The sequence below is a fragment of the Phalacrocorax aristotelis genome, chromosome 2 (assembly GCF_949628215.1).
Source record: "Phalacrocorax aristotelis chromosome 2, bGulAri2.1, whole genome shotgun sequence".
Classification (NCBI taxonomy): Eukaryota; Metazoa; Chordata; class Aves; order Suliformes; family Phalacrocoracidae; genus Phalacrocorax; species Phalacrocorax aristotelis.
Genome location: NC_134277.1, coordinates 140,507,583 through 140,526,724, shown reverse-complemented (window position 1 = coordinate 140,526,724; position 19,142 = coordinate 140,507,583). Strand labels below are relative to the sequence as shown.

The 19,142-nt window shown below is 38.9% G+C and overlaps 1 protein-coding gene across 1 annotated transcript in view; it reads right to left on the bottom strand.

The window, feature by feature from the left end:
- The window catches only part of NECAB1 (N-terminal EF-hand calcium binding protein 1), an 81,374-nt gene that overhangs the window by 19,304 nt on the left and 42,928 nt on the right, over positions 1 to 19,142 (bottom strand). The window contains exons 6-8 of the mRNA XM_075085369.1: positions 6,019 to 6,155; positions 3,580 to 3,692; positions 459 to 535 (exon numbers count right to left, since the gene is read on the bottom strand). Coding sequence (XP_074941470.1) covers positions 459 to 535; positions 3,580 to 3,692; positions 6,019 to 6,155 — 327 coding nt within the window. The remainder of the gene's footprint in view (positions 1 to 458; positions 536 to 3,579; positions 3,693 to 6,018; positions 6,156 to 19,142) is intronic.

The window sequence follows — 19,142 nt, the reverse complement described above, 5'->3', positions numbered from 1 at the left end:
AAAGTGTTTTAATCTTTACAAATTAGCACTCTCTGATGGGGAAGGAAGAGACAAAACTTTCTGCCAAGCTTCAGTGGGAAAGTTCAGAGAGGAAGAGAAAAAAATCAGATCCTAAAAAGAGGGGCTTGTCACGTGTTCCCCAAAACAAGTGTAACTAAATACAATAACATTCTCCAGTCATAGAATAGTATGACTTTCCAGATCTTTATGAAAAGTTGGATCTGTGATGACGGGAAGGGGAAAGAGGAGCTTGGGAAAATCATGTCATGCTTTCATGAAATAGGAAAGAAGAAAGTGAAAGGAATATGTAGGCATTTAATGTGTATTAACTCTCTCAGGTGATGTTGAAGTTTCAGTGATTACTGATTGAAAAGACTGAGTGGACATTGAAAGCCTTTCTGGTTTAAGGATTGCTTCACTGAAAATGGGAGAACAAACAGTTGAAAAGAAACACACACCTTCTTTTCCAGCCTGTCAATCAGCTTTTGGAGTCTGTTTATCTGGGTCATCCACTGGCTGTCTTCCTCAAGCCAACCTTTGGAAAATATAAATAGTGAACATTTATGAAATGTTACTAAATGCTGGAACATAGTGTGTTCCCTTATTTTATAAAAAAGTTTAGCTTAGCTTGCAATTTCTTTTGATTCTCAAAGATTGTGCTGGAACTAGTTCAATGTTCATTTAGGTATAACTAAAGGAAAGCATGATTTGACTATATGAATTATTTTCTTTCTTTTTAAGATAGAATAGAAATCCAATACAGAATGAAAACTACATTCTAGATAATGCCAGTGCTTTTGAAATCATGCTGATACCTGAAGAAAAGCATGCTCTCCTCTGCAGATGGAACCAGCTCATAACCTGAGCACCTTCTGCTCAAAATGCAAGATCAACTTGTGTGTGTGTTTTAAAGCTTTCTGTGTCTTAATATTTTTTCTTAGTTTGCCATTTCTTAATCTTCTTTATGTGAAAGTTTCTATAAGAGACAGCTCTTCTGCTGCATAGCAAGCCTGTCTCCGGGATTCCTTTCAAATACATCCCATAGAGGGACCATATGCTGTGTGTTTTCTGCATTTCCTCTTTCTCCTGAGAGCACTGGTGAAGGTGAAAGAAATGTAGTCAAGACTGTCTTAAATATCCTGGCATGGCCAATACAGTTTAGGTGATAGGATCTTTCTTCCTCCTGCAGAGACATAACAGACCTCCTACAGGGCCCCGACAGCAAGGACATTGCTGTGGTTAGCTTGTTGCTGTTCTGACATGGTGCTCCCAGCAGAATTCCAGGATTATTCAAAGGTTAAGAGTATATATGTTCCTTCCCAATAAAAAAAAATACATTCTTATTAACAGCAGAAAAGAACTAATTGAGTGTACATGAGCAGCTAAATGACCTAGGTTTCTGGCATGGCATGTTGAGGAATCCTGATATTGAGGGATTCCTGAAAGAGCCTCCTTACATAATGGTAGAATGTCTCCTATGCATTGGGAATAAGAGGCTTTCTCTTCATTCAGAAAAGGTTCATTTAGCTGCAACAGCTCTTTTTGTACTTACGCTCTGAGGGGTTTTCAGCTTTGTTACAGTCGTCTGCAGTATGCTGTCTTAGGGTTTTTCATGTGTTCGTTCACTAATTACGGATATAATTTGCAGTGGACTCTATAGCTGATTTAATAACGTTAACTGGATGTCCCTTCCAGCTAATGATCCTTCTTTACCTTTCCAACCAAACAGCTTTCCTAGGTGTTTGATGAGTTGCAGCAATATGATTATCAGGATTGATCCTTCCTGCACTAGACTTTTCTAGAATGAGATTTTGGTTTTGAGATGTGTAATTTATGCCTGTGGTGACTGCCAATTTTGACCAACTCAGGATTGATTATGTTTCATCATAATAACTTTTCTATGTTTATTTTCCTCCCAAGTCATGGAATTCAGCAGCAGAGGAAAGACTAAAGACACTCGATGTTAATTGTGTCTATGGATAGGACATGACCCTGCCAGAAGACTTCCTAGCTCGCCATCTCTACTGCAGCCATACTCGTGACTGTATAATGACCTGATGTCATATAGCAAAGGTGAAGCTAGAAAATGTTGTTCTACAAAGGCACAAGCATCTCTGAGCCTCTCTAAAGTCACTGGAAACTTTTGCTTTGCTAAAGTCTTAAGAAAATTGTCTATCAGATGGAAAGAATAATACTCAAGGAAACAGGTGCATTTTGGGAGCAGTTCCTGGCATCAGCCACAGTGTGAATGTGTACGTAAGTGATTGCTCTAAGGAGAGAGGAGGGTTTTTTATCAGAAACTGAGGATTTTTCAGCACATGCTCTTGATATGCATGTTCATTAACCTGCTCATTTTCTAGCTGAGAGTTCTTGTGGCACTTGGACTATGTTTTGACCAAACAAAGAAATCCTAATGCTGAGGATATACCATAGGTGTGATACATAGAGGAGGCAAAGTGTGGTTTTACCTGAACAAGTACAGAGGCTAAAGAAATGCTGGCTTGAGTGTTGAGTGCGTATACACACCTACAGTGTTACTGTGCATGTGGGCAGCAGGCAGTAACGAGGAAGACCAAGTGCCAAAACAAACACAAATCTTGTCTAGAAAAGTAGACAGCTGTTAGACAGCTATTAGAATAGCTGTGGAGAAAGGTGTCAGCTCTTTAAAATGACATTAATACAGTAAGTGGATTTGGTACAGCTTGCATAAGTTTGGGTTCCTTGTGACCTCTGTGAATTAGGAGAGCAGCAACAAGGCTATGTGACCTTCCTTGTTATGAACACCAGCAACTCACAGCAAGGGACCAAACATCATCCTGTGTCACTGTGCTGAATGAACATCATTTGGTGAGTGGCAGAAAGCGAGTCATGAATGGGAGTGACAGCAGGGTCTTCAACAGAGGGTTAAAAAGGAAGAGGCGAGAGGCAAGCATGTGGCTGCAAGCAGCGAGATCTGCATGGCTGGTCAGGAAGTGGGCTTGGCCCATCACGTACTTTGGTGTTTCAGTCATCCTCAAGCCTTGACTCTGGGAGATGCCTGGAGATGCCTTCATTGCAGCCTCATGCTTAATGTCACTGCTTCCAAAGAATCCCATTTAACAGAGTGCTCTTTCATGTTTTCAAAAACAGAAATGCTGTTTCAGTGGTTTTTGTATCCTCTTAAATGAAAACTTTTTTTTCCTTCAGGTTTTGTAGTTTTCCTTTCTGTCTCCTGTTTGTTCCCTTCAGCAGGGATGTAAGTCAAGACAGAGATCTTCGTTCTGTATAAGTTATAGTCTTCACCTTTTCATTCTTATCTGTAGGCTACAAATATTACCTAAGAAATCTTGAATCAACCCACAGCCCAAGAACAATACTATGTTTTGCCCCATAATTTTTTTTTTTATCAGTTCAGTTCTGTGGGTACATATTTCTTTTCCTTACAGTTTGAGCTAATAGCCTCTACATTAACTAGAAGACTGATTTCTGTCAGTAAAGTATCCAAGTTAGTTACCATGTCTAAATTAAAATTTTCTGTGCATTTTTCTGTATAGGTGTGTTTATGCACGTGTTTTAAATATAAAATGTGAAATACCATACCTGTGCTAAAATGAGGGCTATTTGGTGACAGGCTGTTGTTCCTCTGAAGCCTTCGAGCTGACCGTTTTCCTGGCCATTGAATTGAGAGCACTTCTGGTTTTGTTGGATCTTGTCTGCACAGAAGCACAGGAGACTTCATAGGATAAAACATATGGGAGAGGTCTCCTCTCCCTGTTCTCAAAAAACTGTGCTTGTGTGTTCTATTTTGGATTAAAAAAGGAGAAATATCTATTGAGACCACTGATTTATTTTCCAGGTTTTCACTATTACTAATTACACAACTAAGTTGTGTTTAGGTTGCTAGTCATTAGAGAAGTAAAAAAAAAAAAGGAGGGTTAAGCTGGCGTGAACCTATCTTTTTGGGAGAGAAAGCTCGAGGTCAGTGTCTGTTCATGATGTGGTTCTGACCTGACCTAAGGAACCATTCACACTGTTTCTTCATTCATGGGAGTTTCGTAGCATCTCTGCAGAGGAACTGGGGCCACAACAACAGCTAAAAGTGAGATATGAACTTTAAACATTGACCTTTTCAGCTTAAAGATTGAAACAGTAAACAGCAACATGTATCTGTGAATAAGGGAGGAAAACCAATGAGAATTAGGTAATATTGGATCAAGGACAGATAAATTTCTGGGACCACTGTTGAAACATACCAGATACAGAAGTGACTTATGTTTGTACTGTGATGACAGAGACATTGAAGCTTGAGAATTTGTGTGAGGACTAAAGGCTCTCTCTAAGAGGTTCTTCATCATCATCATCCAGCTGGAGATCAATGAAGAACCAGGACTATTGTTAGTTTTGAACAGTTAGTTGGAGGAGTGGTTGCAAAGAATAGTAGACAGTTCAGTAAATAATTCTAAACAGTTCAGTAAATAATTCCCAGGTCACTGCTTTAGAAAGCTCTCCAGTCTCCTGAAGCACAGAATAAAGGCTCAGCAAAAACTCATACACTATGTTAAGGAGATGTTTTAGGATGGTATTTTCTGCAGCATAAAATCCCTTCAAAGTAAGTCAAATTATGGCAGTTCCCCACTGTGAGCACTCTTAAATTAGTCTAGGAGTGTCTTAATGGAATTTTGATCCAGGCAGTTTGTCCCCCATTTAAGTGAAATGTGATTGAAGACGATTTTACACAGGGACTGGTGCAGCTGCACTAGGAACTGACTGATTTTGTCCAAAATAGCTGTAGTTAAAGTGCTGAGTTTGCCTGGCTTTTCCATTGGTCTCTCAGAAAATGGGGAAGATGGTATTTAGCTTAACAGTGTCACACTTCTTTCTCATTTTCTTTGCCATAAATGAAATTCGCCATCCAAGACGATATTTCTGAATGACTGCACTGATAGAACTAGAGAAAGAAGTCTCCACAATGCCCTACCAGACAGTCAGTGCAGACGAGAAAGCTGGCAGCAAAAGGGATGATTACTCCAGAGGATGTGAGAGCACCTAACTTAGGCTCCAGCTCTGAACTGGCCGTTCAAGACTTCTTTCCCTCTCATCAGTTGTGTGTGGAACCTGGAAAGATGTACGCATGAATGGAGGGGTATTTATACTGCGCATACTTGGTGCACCCTCGGCCCTCCAAAACCTGCTTGATTCCTGTGGTCAAGCTGCTGGCACAAAACCCAAGTGTACTTCATGTACTTCAGAGATCTCAAAACCAACAGCAAATCAAACAGGAAAATGACATTTCCAAAAGAAAGAATGAAAAAGCAATGCATTTTAAAACATTTGAAGTGTTGAGATCATTGTCCATGGAATGCAACAGCTTGTATTTTGCTTTCCCTATCTTAACAATAGCACACTGAGGAAAACAAATACATAAAGCCAAGTACCTTTCAAAAAATGTTTTGCCCCTTGATCCTACAAATCCTCATCTATGAGGTCAGCTGAATTCAGCTAAACCCCTTGGATGGACATAGGTTACCTAGGTGATTGAGAGTTTATAGAGTTAGCTGTTAACCAATACTGTTCTAGGAAGAAGTTGTAACAAGCAAGAGCCTGGCTATTTCTCTTAACATTGAGATCATTGTGCAACAAGGAATTAGAAAATAATAATCATAAAGCTGGAAGAAACAAGCAGGGAGACAGTCAATGGTCTTAGTAATTTCAGAGCTCTTCAGATTGCAGTGCTCTGATTTCTGCATTTGATATTAGATAGTCAATGGATTTAAAAAGAAGTCAAAGGAGCAGAGCTTAGGATGTAACAAAACGGTCCTCCTACAAGCAACCCACCACAGGATTGCATTGGAACCTGCTTGTATTCAATTTCAGGGAAACTCCTATTAGTGAGTTCCTATATGGAATACAAAGTGTATCCTTATTTCTCCTGTTATTCCCTACACCAGGTTGCTGGGTGAAATGTAAAATGGTCTTGGAGGTTCACGGTGACCCCACTCCTCACCCCCTTCATTGCAGCTGGGCAGAAGGTTTGCTCACCTTTCCTGCCGAGTCTGCTCCTCTGTGGTTTCCATGGCACACTCCAGAGAGCTCTGGAGGGACTGAAGCTGGTTCAGTGTTTCCTTCAAAAGAAAGCGAGTCACAAACTGCTCCAAATTAGAAGCTTCCTGATAGTCCTAAAAATTACATAGGGAAAAAAAGAAAAGGTAAGGATTTACCTAGTAGGTTGGAAATACGTGAGGGAAGATTCAGACAACTCAGAAAGGAAACAACTTGGATCTTTTTGTGCTTATACATGCAAACCACACAAGCAACCTTTACATTACTGGACAAAAAGACCTCTGAACTTCCAGGTATAGACACTGATCCCACCCAAGCAGAGAGAGGCCCAGGTACGCAGTGGCACAACATAGTTTCTACTCAAAACCCCCCCCTTTTCCTTACATTTCTTAACTCCATTTGATGGCAGTGCCACATTACTTAAGTATGGAAAAGCCAAGATATGATTGACAACTGCAGAGGTTAATTTAGTTTTTATTCAGATCCGCTCTTGTGAAAAGATGTTTATCTAGCCCACTAGCCTGTCTCTCGCAGTGATGATGGGAATAGTCTTTGAGCAGAGCATGTACTTGGTGACACTGCCCTGGAAAACTCTACCAGCAGTTTGAGTGAAGGACTGCCTATGCCAGAGATTGCCTTCTGAATTTAACAGCCTTTGACAGATTTTTGTTCCTTTAATTTGTTTAATTATTTTTGAAACCATATTTCTATATATTTCACAATTACAGGAAAAGCACCTAACTATTCTTTGAGTTGGAGCTTGGTTATTAGAAAAGTTCGCACCTATATTTAGCAGTCTAAAAGTTCATTGTGTAATGACATTTCCAATATGTTTTATGTGTTCAAAAACATTTATGCATATTTTGTGTAGATAATTTGAGAAATAAGTTCTTACACCTGCTCTCTCCCTGGCCCAATGAATCATGTTTGCATAGATGGGGTCAACTTTAACATTTCTGGCAAGCCCAGATCTGCAAAGCCCAGCTCCGCAGTGACATGCAGGTAATGCTGTGTGACGGGGTCACCCATACAGTAATATAAACACCCTCTTTGTTGTTTTCTCATTAATAAATGTAATAGAGAGGATAAAGCCCCCTGGAGCCTCTCCTTACTGTGTAGAGCTCCTATCAGAAACAGAGGAGGAAAATGGACTTCCATCTCTCAAATTGAATGAATTTGTTGGCTCCTACTGTGATTAAAGTATGCTGGTATCTATTTGTCGTATGCCCTAAGTCTGCTTATGAGTGCAAAAAAAACCCACTCAGCTGATCTTGAAAGCCTTTAGGTACAATTCAATCTAAAATGGTTGCATAAAATGTGAGGCATATGGAAGGAAAGATTTCTCTGGTTGCCACATCTGAAGGTAGTTGATGGTCTGTCATCTCCAAGCTTTAAAGAAAACTTGTCATTTGAATGGTGTTGCCTCCTACTCTAGCTGAGAACCCATTGAGTATTTTTGGCAATGTATATGCATATTTTTAAGCTCTTCCCTATTCTTCCCAATGTGAATTGCTGAAATGCCTTTTTGACTCTTAGAGTTCTCTTAGAATTTTTACATGTATATGTCTGCAATCAGAACAGAAAAACATGATGTTTTGAAACGTAAATGTAAAATAAAAGATTGTAAGATAACAGCTTTAAAAGTATTTTGCTCTCAAATGTGAGCAATCTATTCACAGTATAAGTTATTAAGTTAGTTCTTGTTGGAAGACTTCGCTACATAAATCTCAGATGTTAAACCACCCGTGAATCATCAGAAGCTGCTTACGTAGCCAGGAGCTTCATGGTCTTCTATATTTACTTCTTCTGTCTTCAGATTAATAAGGTGTGAGCCACTCTCCAACAAACAATATATACATTTTTAAAATAGATAGTCATGGGAGAACATGTCTGACTCACTTCTGAGTGAATACCTGACACTCAAACCAATCCTATAAATAATATTTATGGCAATATTTATGAATACTAAATCTTATTATGCAACAAGAAAGCTGATTTTTCTTCTTTTTCTTCTAAATTGTCTCCATTGTAACTGATTTAAAACTTTGGTGCACCTGACGGAGATCATTTAGTTTCCAAAAATTTTGATTCTCTCTGGCATGTTAGTAGAACAATGTGTGGGAATCTGTGTAGCATAGGCAGCTAAATAAAACCCTGCATTAGAAATCCAGGGTATGTTTTAAATTTTCAGGTTTCACCAGTGCTTTTGGAAATAAGTGAACAAAACATGACAGAACCGACCATTTCTTGTACGTTTTTGAATACCAAAGCAATCTCACAAGGGGAGGAAAATCAGTGTGTTTTAAAATTCTGGGCATCCAAATAGTGAATGCTACAGATACCTCCATATAGCTTCCTGCTCATAGCCAAGGTAAATCTGATACCGGCATGCTGAATTACAGCTTAAAATGTACATCAATACTGTTTCATTTTCCAAACTGCTCAGATGGGCCCTTACTGATGGGGGGATTATATATAAACATTAGCTGTGTAATACTTGCTACTGGCTGAGACTGACTGCTTTTTGGCTCCTTCAGAAATGCCTTCCTGCACCTGAAAGTCATTAAGGGGTTTTTCTTGAGAACTACTCCAGGTTTGCGCATTGCACCAGGATTTAGTGTTTGTTCTTCCTTTTCTGTTGTCCCACAAGTTCTGTATTTAAAGGCTTCCCTATAGAAAAGTTCCTAGTGATCTTCAAATATGGCTTAGAGTTGCCTTGTCAGGTACACAGAGGTTTTTTGTGAAGATGGGCTAGGCAGACAGGATGCTAACATCATCTGTCGGAGTCTAAAATTATCAAAGACTCTTTCCTTATGTATATTTCCCCAAATATTGGTGTTTACAACTCTTCTATACAGAATTACTTAACTCTCTTAATACACCCAGTCGGGCAAACGGTTACTCAATATTTTGCTTTAAATAGTGGTTCTGAGGCCAGCAGTTCTGAGCTTACAGCAATGTTGGGCAACTTCAACGCCTGCCTGCTGAAAAATAACTACTACCACTTGTCCTTCTAAAATTTTTTGAAGATCATGGAAGAAGGTATTCAGCATATATAAATTGTCAGCAGTATTATAGTTTGAGTCATGGAGCAAAAAAGATTGTCCATTACAATTCAACTTAAACCTCAACTCCATGTCTCAGCAATGAGGAATTACCAGCCATGCTTTGTTATCCTTTCACCACTTCACTTCCTACAGGAAAGTGCCTTCATTTGTGTTTTACTAAAGGCACACTGGTACAAGATTTCACTAGAAGAATGAAAACGTTAATTCTGAATTAAGAAAAATGTGTATCAATTTATTAAGTGTATACTATAGTAGAATCAGCTTAACTGGCATGCCGAGCATTGGCATTGTCAGTATAATGTGTCACCAAGTAATAATGGGACCCACCGATGGTGTCTGTACATAAACTAGAAAAATGGCCTGTTTCTTGAATTTCATTAGCTGTAAATTACCATTCATTAGCATATACATTATACTGCACAGCAGTTTGGGCAGTCCAGATGAAGTAAGCCTATGTTAACATATCGTTCTGCTTGTTAGTTTTACTGATTGTGAGTGAGGGTAATTTTCCACATCTTCCCCAACAAGAGACAACTGCGACCTTCGTGAGCAGCTATGATTTGAGTTTCCATTAATGCAATTGAAAATAAATTTAATTAGTGATTTCCCTGTGGAAAAGGTCACTGTGGTCTTTATAACTGGCTTACGGCTATCTTAAAAGGTGCAGAAGAGGTTCTTTTATAAAGGCGGAGGAGGCAGGGCTTAGGTAACTCCTAGGAGTACACATCTCAAGGCTACCACAGGTTCAGCGACTCTCTTGATCCTTGAGCCCTGGTGCCAGCCCCAGTCCTCTCCCCTTGGATGACCTGACACCATGCTGACCCACTCATCCGAAAAGCAGCTCCTTGAGATGGGGCAGGAGGGAGGTACCTGTGTTCACTTACTTGGAGCAAGCAAACTAAACTTGCCTGGGACAAAAAATAACTCTGAAATCTCTCAAAAGGGGTGGGAGCTTAGGCAAAAGCTCCACAAACGTAGTGGGAAAGGATGTCTGGCTGTCATCTAGTCCAACCCTCTGTTCACAGCAGGGCCAACTTCAGAGCTAGTTCAGGCTGCCCTGGGGAATGTCAGCTGGGTTTGGAACATCTCCAAGGATGGAGATTACACCATCTCTGTAGTCCACTGTTGCACCACCCTCTCTGTGCACAGTATTTTCTGTACATCTAGTCAGCATTTTCCCTTCCGCAAACTAGCCATTGCCTCTTGTGCTTTTGCTATGCACCCCTGGAAAAGACAGTGTTGTTTTGTCTTCTCTATAACCCTTCTTTAGACAGTTGAATTACATCTTCCCTCAGCCTCTTCTCCACACTGAACAAACCTGGTCCCCTTGGCCTCTCCTTTCTATATTGCTCTTTTGCTATACAGTAGTTTTATGTTATACAACACTTAATAACTTATTTATTTGTACTTTATTTTATTTGTAACATTACTTATAATAGTTATTTATTACTGTTATATTACTTTGCAATTTTATGTCTTATTTTGTATGTCATATCAAAATAATTTTGTAAAAATTATTTATGTTTATCTTTACAGAAAATCCCCCCCCAGCTATTGAAAGGTAGTTATGATTGAGTAAAACTCAGTAAGGAATAAGCTATTTAAAATTCCCTTCATCACAGAATGTCTCCCGCCCTGCGTGTTTAGATCCTACATTAGTGGAACAACGCCCTGGGTTACAAATTTAAATTGAGGATATTAAATTAATCAGAATAACTGTACTAAAATGAAAAAGAATTCAAACCGTATTAATTTCAATTACTAAACCTAATTCTTCAGACTGTAAGGCAGAGTCAGAACAGAGTCAGAATAAAATCATAATTTCAACAGAAGCCAGATCCAGAGATACCCACTGTGTTGACTTTTACATCTTTTACAGCTTTTACAGCATCCTTGCTGTAAGAGTGAGCAAAGTCATAACATGCCAAACAATTAAATAGATTCAGTTTATCAAAGTATTATCAAAGTATTATATTTCAAATAAATTACATGTTTAAATTCCACCTAGAGAACTGGAACAGTGTCAGCCTCTACTAACCACTTGCAGAGCTGCCATAAAAGCAATGAAATAAAATAGGCAGTCATGAGTGATTATATTGACACACATTTGTAATAGCGTCCATCAGAACAGCACAAAGGTCTATCACTCCCCCTTGCTGGGATTACTGAAGAAGAAATATACTCTTATTGCAGTAATAGTGTGTAAAAACTTAATGTATGGATTAAAAAGTAACTCCTATTTAACAGCTATTAAGTGCGCCGTGTAACTTAGAGACAAGAAACTGTGTTTTGGCCGTGTTCTATATCAGCAGGTAGCAGGGATATGTGTAATGCCATTGCTCCTGGGAGAAGGTTGTAAGAATACGAGGAAAACATCAAAGCTGTTGGTGGTTTTGATAGGTATTGGCAGGAGAAGAATGGCTAGGTTAAATGTTTCTTTTTCTGCTCTGAAGTTATTTCTATACACTATTATGTATAAAGGTACGGATATTAACTTAATGAAGGGCTTTTTTTTTATTTATTTTTTTTTTTTTATTAACATATCTTCTCTGCTACCAGCAAAAATTTGAGCATTGCCTCTTTCTGACCCAGTAGGTATAAGACTTCCACAAAAAAGATCAAAGTCTTTCCCAGAGGAAAGGGATGAATCCCTGGAATATCCTTGCACGACTGCTCGGAACTCATTCCTTGCAGCTTTTCTAATTTAACTGCATTTGACTTGACTCGCACTAATAGTCATGATCTTAAATAAATTTTATAGATAGAAAATCCTATGAAATGAAAATCCAAAACCTCATGTAATAATGTCCCTAGATAAAAATAGCTATTTATTCATAGGCCCCTCTCTGCCTTGTAGCCAGGTGCAACTGGTGATATATTTAGCACTGGCACCAGCATTCCTCTCTTCAGCTGAGTTTATGGATGAACAGTTGAGTACCCGGATTTATGCAAAAAGGATCCAGACTCCAGTTCTAACCACTGGCAAGTCTCTCAGAAATTAGGGAATGATAAAAAAACAACCCAACCAAGACGTTTAAGTCAAGTCATCCATGGTCAAAAGAAAAAATGTTCCAGATGGTTCTTTTTAGGAATTTACGGGCTGCATTTAACAAGTTTTAAAGCTATTTTAGCTACAAAAAGTAGAATATGAGAAACAACTATGCCTGCAAATAGTCCTTAAAAGCTTAGTGCATCTGGAGCTTATTAACAAGCCCATTTATTGCTCTGATATTTTGACATTACTATTTTTTATCACTTCGTTGACTTCTGACTACTAAAAAAGGACTGTTGAAAAATTTGCACCAAAATTTTAACTTGATAAAGCTTTGAAATGTAAACAACAGAAAAATGCACTGAAGACATCTGCTTAACTCCACTTTTTTTTCTATTTCATACTGAAAAACCTTCAACAACTCTTCAGATTTCCTTCAAGAAAGTCCAGTCATTATGACTTTCTTCAACAATTGCTTTAGAATCATCTCTCATTTCACAGATCTAATAATGAACATTGTAATATTTTCGAAGGGTATGTTTGGTCTGATATTAGAGCTGAATGAAACTCCCGTGAGAAATGGAGGTGGGAGTGGCACCATACCTGTCATTTCTTTGAATGAACAGTAGGTATGAAATTTTGAAATTATTACTACGTTTTTCTTACAATGAGAAATTGAACTATTGTTTGACTAAAAGGATCTTCTTTTGCTCTTCTTTTGGCCCCAAAATTAATGCATCTTTTTTTGCCGCAACATAGCCAACATCTGCCCAGAAGAGTAGGATGGGTTTTTTCTCCATTAAATTTTGTGTTCTTGAGGCTGGGCACTGGCAGTGCAGGGCTCGTAATGCCTAATCTGTATGCAGCCACATCTTTCAATGGTTTTCTGGCTCTGTGTTTCCCTTTGTCTCCTCTGTGAAAAGCATGAATTTACAGCAAATCTTTCAACCCTCATTCCCTTCCATAGTATTAACTTATGACATCCATGCAAGTGGTGCCTAACAACTGAAGGTACCTGAAGAGAGCTGATAGGATGTGAAAACACACCAGTAATGCGAGAAAGACAAATCCTGAGTCTGTGGTTTGCTTGTCTAGCTGGATAATAAATATTCTGAAAGGATGTTTTCTGATGAGGAATTCAGAAAGTACTCTTTGCAAAACCCTCTTCTTTATCTATGATCTTTTAATCAGTATCTTACATCTAAATAATTAGGAGAATCAAAACCTCAACTCACTGTAATGGAAGGAGATACAATATATGTCAAATTAAACTAGTCCAATAGAATTAACTGTCATTAAAAGACAGCCTGAGGCAATCAAATATACAGGAAGGATTAACTCTGTACAGCTAAGAAATACATTAGATTGCAACATTTTTTTCAGTTGGCTTACAGTATTAAATATTAACCATTGCATGCTGCAGTATGTATCACTGCTGCTCTTTATGTCTTGACCTTCATCTGTGAGCCTTCAGTGTTTTATGTAATTTTCATCCTGAACAAATTTCTATTTCTTTATTAGGAGTAATAAATTCCATAACTCCTTTTTGTTGATATATTTAGTCCATTTTAAAACATCAAGATGGGAGATGGCTATGATATTTTAGACTGATTCAGACCAGAAAAAACTTAGTGATGAATGCAAGGAACAAATGAACTGGATTCAAAGCCAATGCATGAAAATTAATAATCAGGATAAACTGAGTAATACCTGCCTGAAGTTATTCTTTGGCAGCAGCTATTTGTTATATTCATTCTGCAAGAGGTGCTTTTGTAAAAAGTGCAATTTCAAAAAGAACAAGACTAGGTTCTGTGGAAACTGTTAATAAATTCTAATCATGTGCAAAAATTGGTGCCAACACAGATTTTGAGAAAACAAACAAAACATTTAAAACTTCATTTTTGCTCAAACAGAATGTCAGTTATGGAACACTATTGTTGATATATGCTTGTCTAGCTTTTTTTTTTAGTTATTTGGTTTTGCAATATAATTTATGTAATTGCTGCTCTTTCTTACTATTACTCAAATATGCAATTAAAAAAATCTAGGTATTCTGGTTTATAACGGGTATCATCCCTCCAGAGTGCAGTGATTTACATAATTACTATAAATGCACCATCAGTAACTAAATTGCATGTCCCTGTGTTAGTCTTTCAGCTCCTATGATCTTCTTTCTTACTTTGGCTCCTATTTTTAGGCTATTCAAGAAGTTCTCCAGTAATAACAAGGCTGCACTGGCTTCACTTGGCTTTGGGTTTTTATTGAGCAAAGCAGAAAAATGAAAAATTTCATAGGAGCAAAGAATTGGACATGCTGTGTCAGTCACTGAATCCAGCATCTTCCTAGAATCATAGAATGTCCTGAGCTGGAAGGAACCCGAAAGGATCGTCAGGTCCAACTCCTGTTCCTTCACAAGACAACCCCAAAATTCACACCATGTGTGAAACAATCTTGCTGTTGTACACTACTCACTCCCCTTTCTATGTTTCTGCAAGCAACATGTAAAAAAGTTAGGTTTTTTTGCCCCCAAATGCTTTGAAGGCTATTGCAGAACTTGATTGCTCTATTGAATAAGATCTGTCTTTCATTTCCATCCTAAACTTAGTATGTTTATGTTCTGCATATTTAAATGCTGGGTATAAACCAGTCTTGGTTACTGCTGCATAAGTGGTGTTTGCTAGTTCACTGAGGCTGGTACCCAGGTATCACAGACAGATCATTTGGTATCCATCATAAAGTAGCTGCAAAGAAGGGAAGAAAGTCCCTCCAAAGCAAAGAATATGAGACTTTAGAGTTTGAAAAGGAGAAATTTGCAGTGTCCCTTCCCTCGTTTGCTATGTTTGCCTGCCATTCCTTTCCATGGAAGTCTGCAGTGCTTTTATCTCCAAAAGAACTGCACTTCTATATTTACTGGAGGAGTGTGCACTCAGAGGTCATCTCTCTCTTGGTTCGGTTTTGAAAATGTGTACATTAGCTATTCTAGTCAAAGCACTTTCTGGCTTTCATCTAGGGAAGAAAGATCTTGCTGTCCTTTTGAGGAAGAAGAGATGTAAAGAAATGGAATAAGGACAATGAAATAAGCATGATGAAAAGATGACACAGAAGACGAGAATAAGGGGAGGTCTTCAATATCTGTTTAAACAATTTCCTGCTGTGCTGACAGTCCTTCTTGGTTATTTTGATCTTCCCTTTACTTGAGATTTTAATTTCTCATTTTGCTGTTCATAAATGTTTTCTATTGGCTGTTCAAAAGTTCTACCCAAGTCCATCCAGGAGGTTGCTGTAGTGTTGTAGTTATTGGATTTGAACTGCAAATATGAAGTTATATAAGGTCAAGCTCCACTCTTACTCACTGCATAAAGTTTAATCTTAAAAACACTGTTAACTATAAAAACCAGTTTCAGTTTACTTAAAAAAAAAAATCTATTGCACTATTTCCTTTTGAAATTAAAATATATGATCTAATAAATATAACTAATATAACCTAAGAAACAGCTTAGACATGGAGCTCTTTGTTGCTGGAGGTCAGATCAATTTTACAAGAGGTATAGTGGTCTTAAGTCACTTTTAAGACAGCGCACAAGGTGGCCTCCATTTGCAAGGACAAAGAAACAACTACATGGGCATCTAGTGCCACTCTCCCGAGGAAGCGTCTCTGCCGGGCTCACTTGCTCTCAGTGATTCCCAGTTCCCACCATTTCACTGATGTGCTAATTCAAAAATTCTGAATTTTAGTTGTTACTCCAGAAAGTTAAGAGCTGGTACACTGCACGTCAAGACCGTTGTCAGCTCTGTGACAGAGTAATGGGCTTGGTGAGGCTCAAGCCAACAGTCACTGAACTCATGAAGCAGGGAGCATGTCCCATCCTGAAATCCCCCTGGCACAGTCACGCAGCCACCAGCCAGCTGTGGTTAGACTTTCCCTAATGCTGCAGCCTAAACTGCCCTTAGGGAGCCGGGGGTTTAAAATCATCTGAAATGGTCCCTGCTTCCTCCCAAGCCTCTGCTGCCAGCCTTCACTGTGTGGGTGCCAGTGCCAGAGGGGACACATGGGGATCAGTCCTGGCTGGAAAATGACCCATGCTGTTGGCAAAAGTAAAGGCAGGAAGAGAGGAGAGTACTCGTCAGCTGGTGAAAAAAAAGTGGACTTCAAATGGGTGTTATGACTGATAAAAGTTACAGTTGGATCAGGGTAAGCCATCACCAGATCTTCTGTGGGACAGTTCCTCTGGCAAATTCCCTTCAGAGACCTCAGAGCTATTCAAGAACTGGAGTCTGGTGTCCTACAGAGACCCACCTGGTTTCCAGCTGCTGCCCCAGAAGGGGGTCTCCTCCTGCCCCTGGGTCTTCTGGAGGTCCTCTGTGCTATTTGTCCCTGTGCAGACATCTTGGACATCCTTGAATACCCCAGGTTTTCTAAAATATTGTTTAAACCCCTGAATACTTCTATATTTCCAACTTCATTTCATATGAAAATTAAATTTCTGGTGATTAAATGAGCTTTTGCTAGTTTACTGAGTACAGAATAGTTCACAATCACCAGCAGGTTGCATTTACAATAAACTGTAGCAATGCCAGAAATAAAAATGATAGAGCAAAACTCGTTCTTACCAAATAGCTGAAAAATAGCAACAATTTTATGGCTTGGTAAATTGAGGATAATATGTTCTTTAGTCTGTAAGTTTCTGCTTTTCAGTATTCATAAGTCAATGGAACCACGATGTCAAGCACCTTAAAAAAATGGTCTAGTTTTGTCTATCTACATCATTACTCAGCGACAGATTTTATTTTCTGTGCTGTGGGTTGCAAAGTTTCTCTTCATTGTATTTATATGTGACTGCCAGCTACAGAATGTAATAAAAATGCAGCTTGCTGAAAAACTTATGTTTATTTGGGTAATAAAATATAAGATTTAAATATGTGCCTGTGTTTTGCTAGAAAAGATGTCAGAGAAAAAAGGCTTAAAGAAACAAGCCCTCCAATGCATTTGTAAAGTTCTGCTGAGTCTTTAATTTTTAATGCTTCCTGTATATAAGCTGTAGAAGAAATGAGATAAACAGAACTTTCCCAGCTTGTACTTTGATCAGAGAAATATCAATGTCACAGGTACTAGAAAAAAACAACTGACACCACTGAATAATCTGTCCTCACCACTCCTGTATAAGCAACTCATGCAGACTCTCCATCCTAAGGAGAGAAATGATCAACTATCAAATGCCATAAGTCCCTCTAAAAATCCTCAGATATGTGTTTCCCTTCCTCGTGTAAGGATAAAACACAAGAGACCAGTACTGAAACAGAAGGGCTGTAGCTTCCCCAGCATCCTTTGGCAAGATGTCTTTTGTATTGCATGTTGCTTGCCAGTGCAACTCAGCCTTTGCCCTGCTGGAAGGTGTTCCTTGCTATGTCCATTTCTCTGCATTTTTAGCATAGCAGCTTCCCTTCAAGTGACAGAGCATGAACCATTCCTACACCACTGAGGCTTCCTCTCTTCCCCGGTGCTATTTAGTTTGAATAGGCTGGAGGGATCTGGCCCCAGAACAGTGAAAGGAAGTCTGGTTTCAAAGTTTCTTGAACCTGCTAACACACTGGATCCTTTTCTCCTGTAGATGACTCTATTTTCACTTTCAGACTGCACAGGACAGCAAGGCTGGAGAAAAGCTCAGTTCAGGAAAGCTGTGTTGACAATGCTTTCAAACCACAGGGGGCAATAACGTACACAGAAATTATGCTGCAATTAACTTGCAGGAGCCAGTTATCTGCTAATCTGTTGGGTTAAAATATCTACACATGGAAATAATTTAGAGCGATGGGGACAATTTGGTTGATCTTGATTTAAATCCAGGAGTCCATAGCTAAGCCAATCTCCGGTTGCTTGTGATGAGGGATCTTTCTGACTAAAAGCTGAACAGGTTGGGAATATTTGTAAACAAAACAGAAAGTATTTGTTCATTAATGCATTTGTGATTTTCAAAACTGAAACAAGACAACATAAAGGGTCAAAACTATTTCATGTGCAAAAGCTACTTGGTGCTCACTTTGGTACTAGATATACAGATATGAGTCAAATGATGCCACACACTTTGCTGTTATCAAACTTAGATTAATGTACACCAAAAAGTAAAGCACATGAAACTACATTTAGGGTTTTTAAAATTTCTACTTCTGTTTATATCTGGAATAAGGAGGGTTTATAGATTAAGTATTTAGATTTTTCAGACATTCTGACGCACTGTTCAGTTTTTCATTGAAGACTGACACATCTTCCTTCTCCGGGGTTTCCTTGGAAACTGAAGCTGAACATTTTTTCTAGGGCTCCAATTCCACAGCTGCCTCTCGTGCAAAGTACCTACTGAATACAGGCAACATGAATTGGTTGGAAAGCAGGGATTTTCTATAGGAAGGACTGAGCGGTGATTGTTTATCTGAGTCTAAACTGGATAAATAAAATGAATGAACTAGCAAGGTGCTCCTCTCCCCCCTTCACCCAAATATTTAAGACTGCATGAGCTGCCTGCCTGAAGTGTCATGCACTCTGGGAAAGTTTAGCAGAGATTGACAGAGGCACTGAGCTTTCTCCAATCCACGAAAAGTCAGAGGGGACGGAAAGCTCACAGCAACTCTGACAACTGAGGTCCATGGTCAGCCCCATGCTCTGCAGGGTGGAGGTCAGCTTCAATCTCCGAAGTCTTTACTTTTGGTTTTTAATAGGAGAATTTAGTCCTTGGAAATTTGGTCCTGGTTGTTGGAAACTGACTCAGCTGCTGTAGATGCAGCATGTCTTTTTAGCTCTCAAAGTGTAGGTCTTTATTTCTGGGATTTTTTCTATATATGAATTTTTCCAACTAGATGATGGTGTAGAAGATTGTAATAAATGCTCCCGTTACTCAGTGACTATTTAAGAGACTAGGTGGCCACAAGAGCAGAGCAATTACAAAGTTTAATTTTGCACTAGGAGGGGAAGCCCAAGCCTTCCTCTGCATACATGCCAATGGCCATTCATAACCAGACCACCCATTTCTGCATACCTGCTTGTTTGAGCT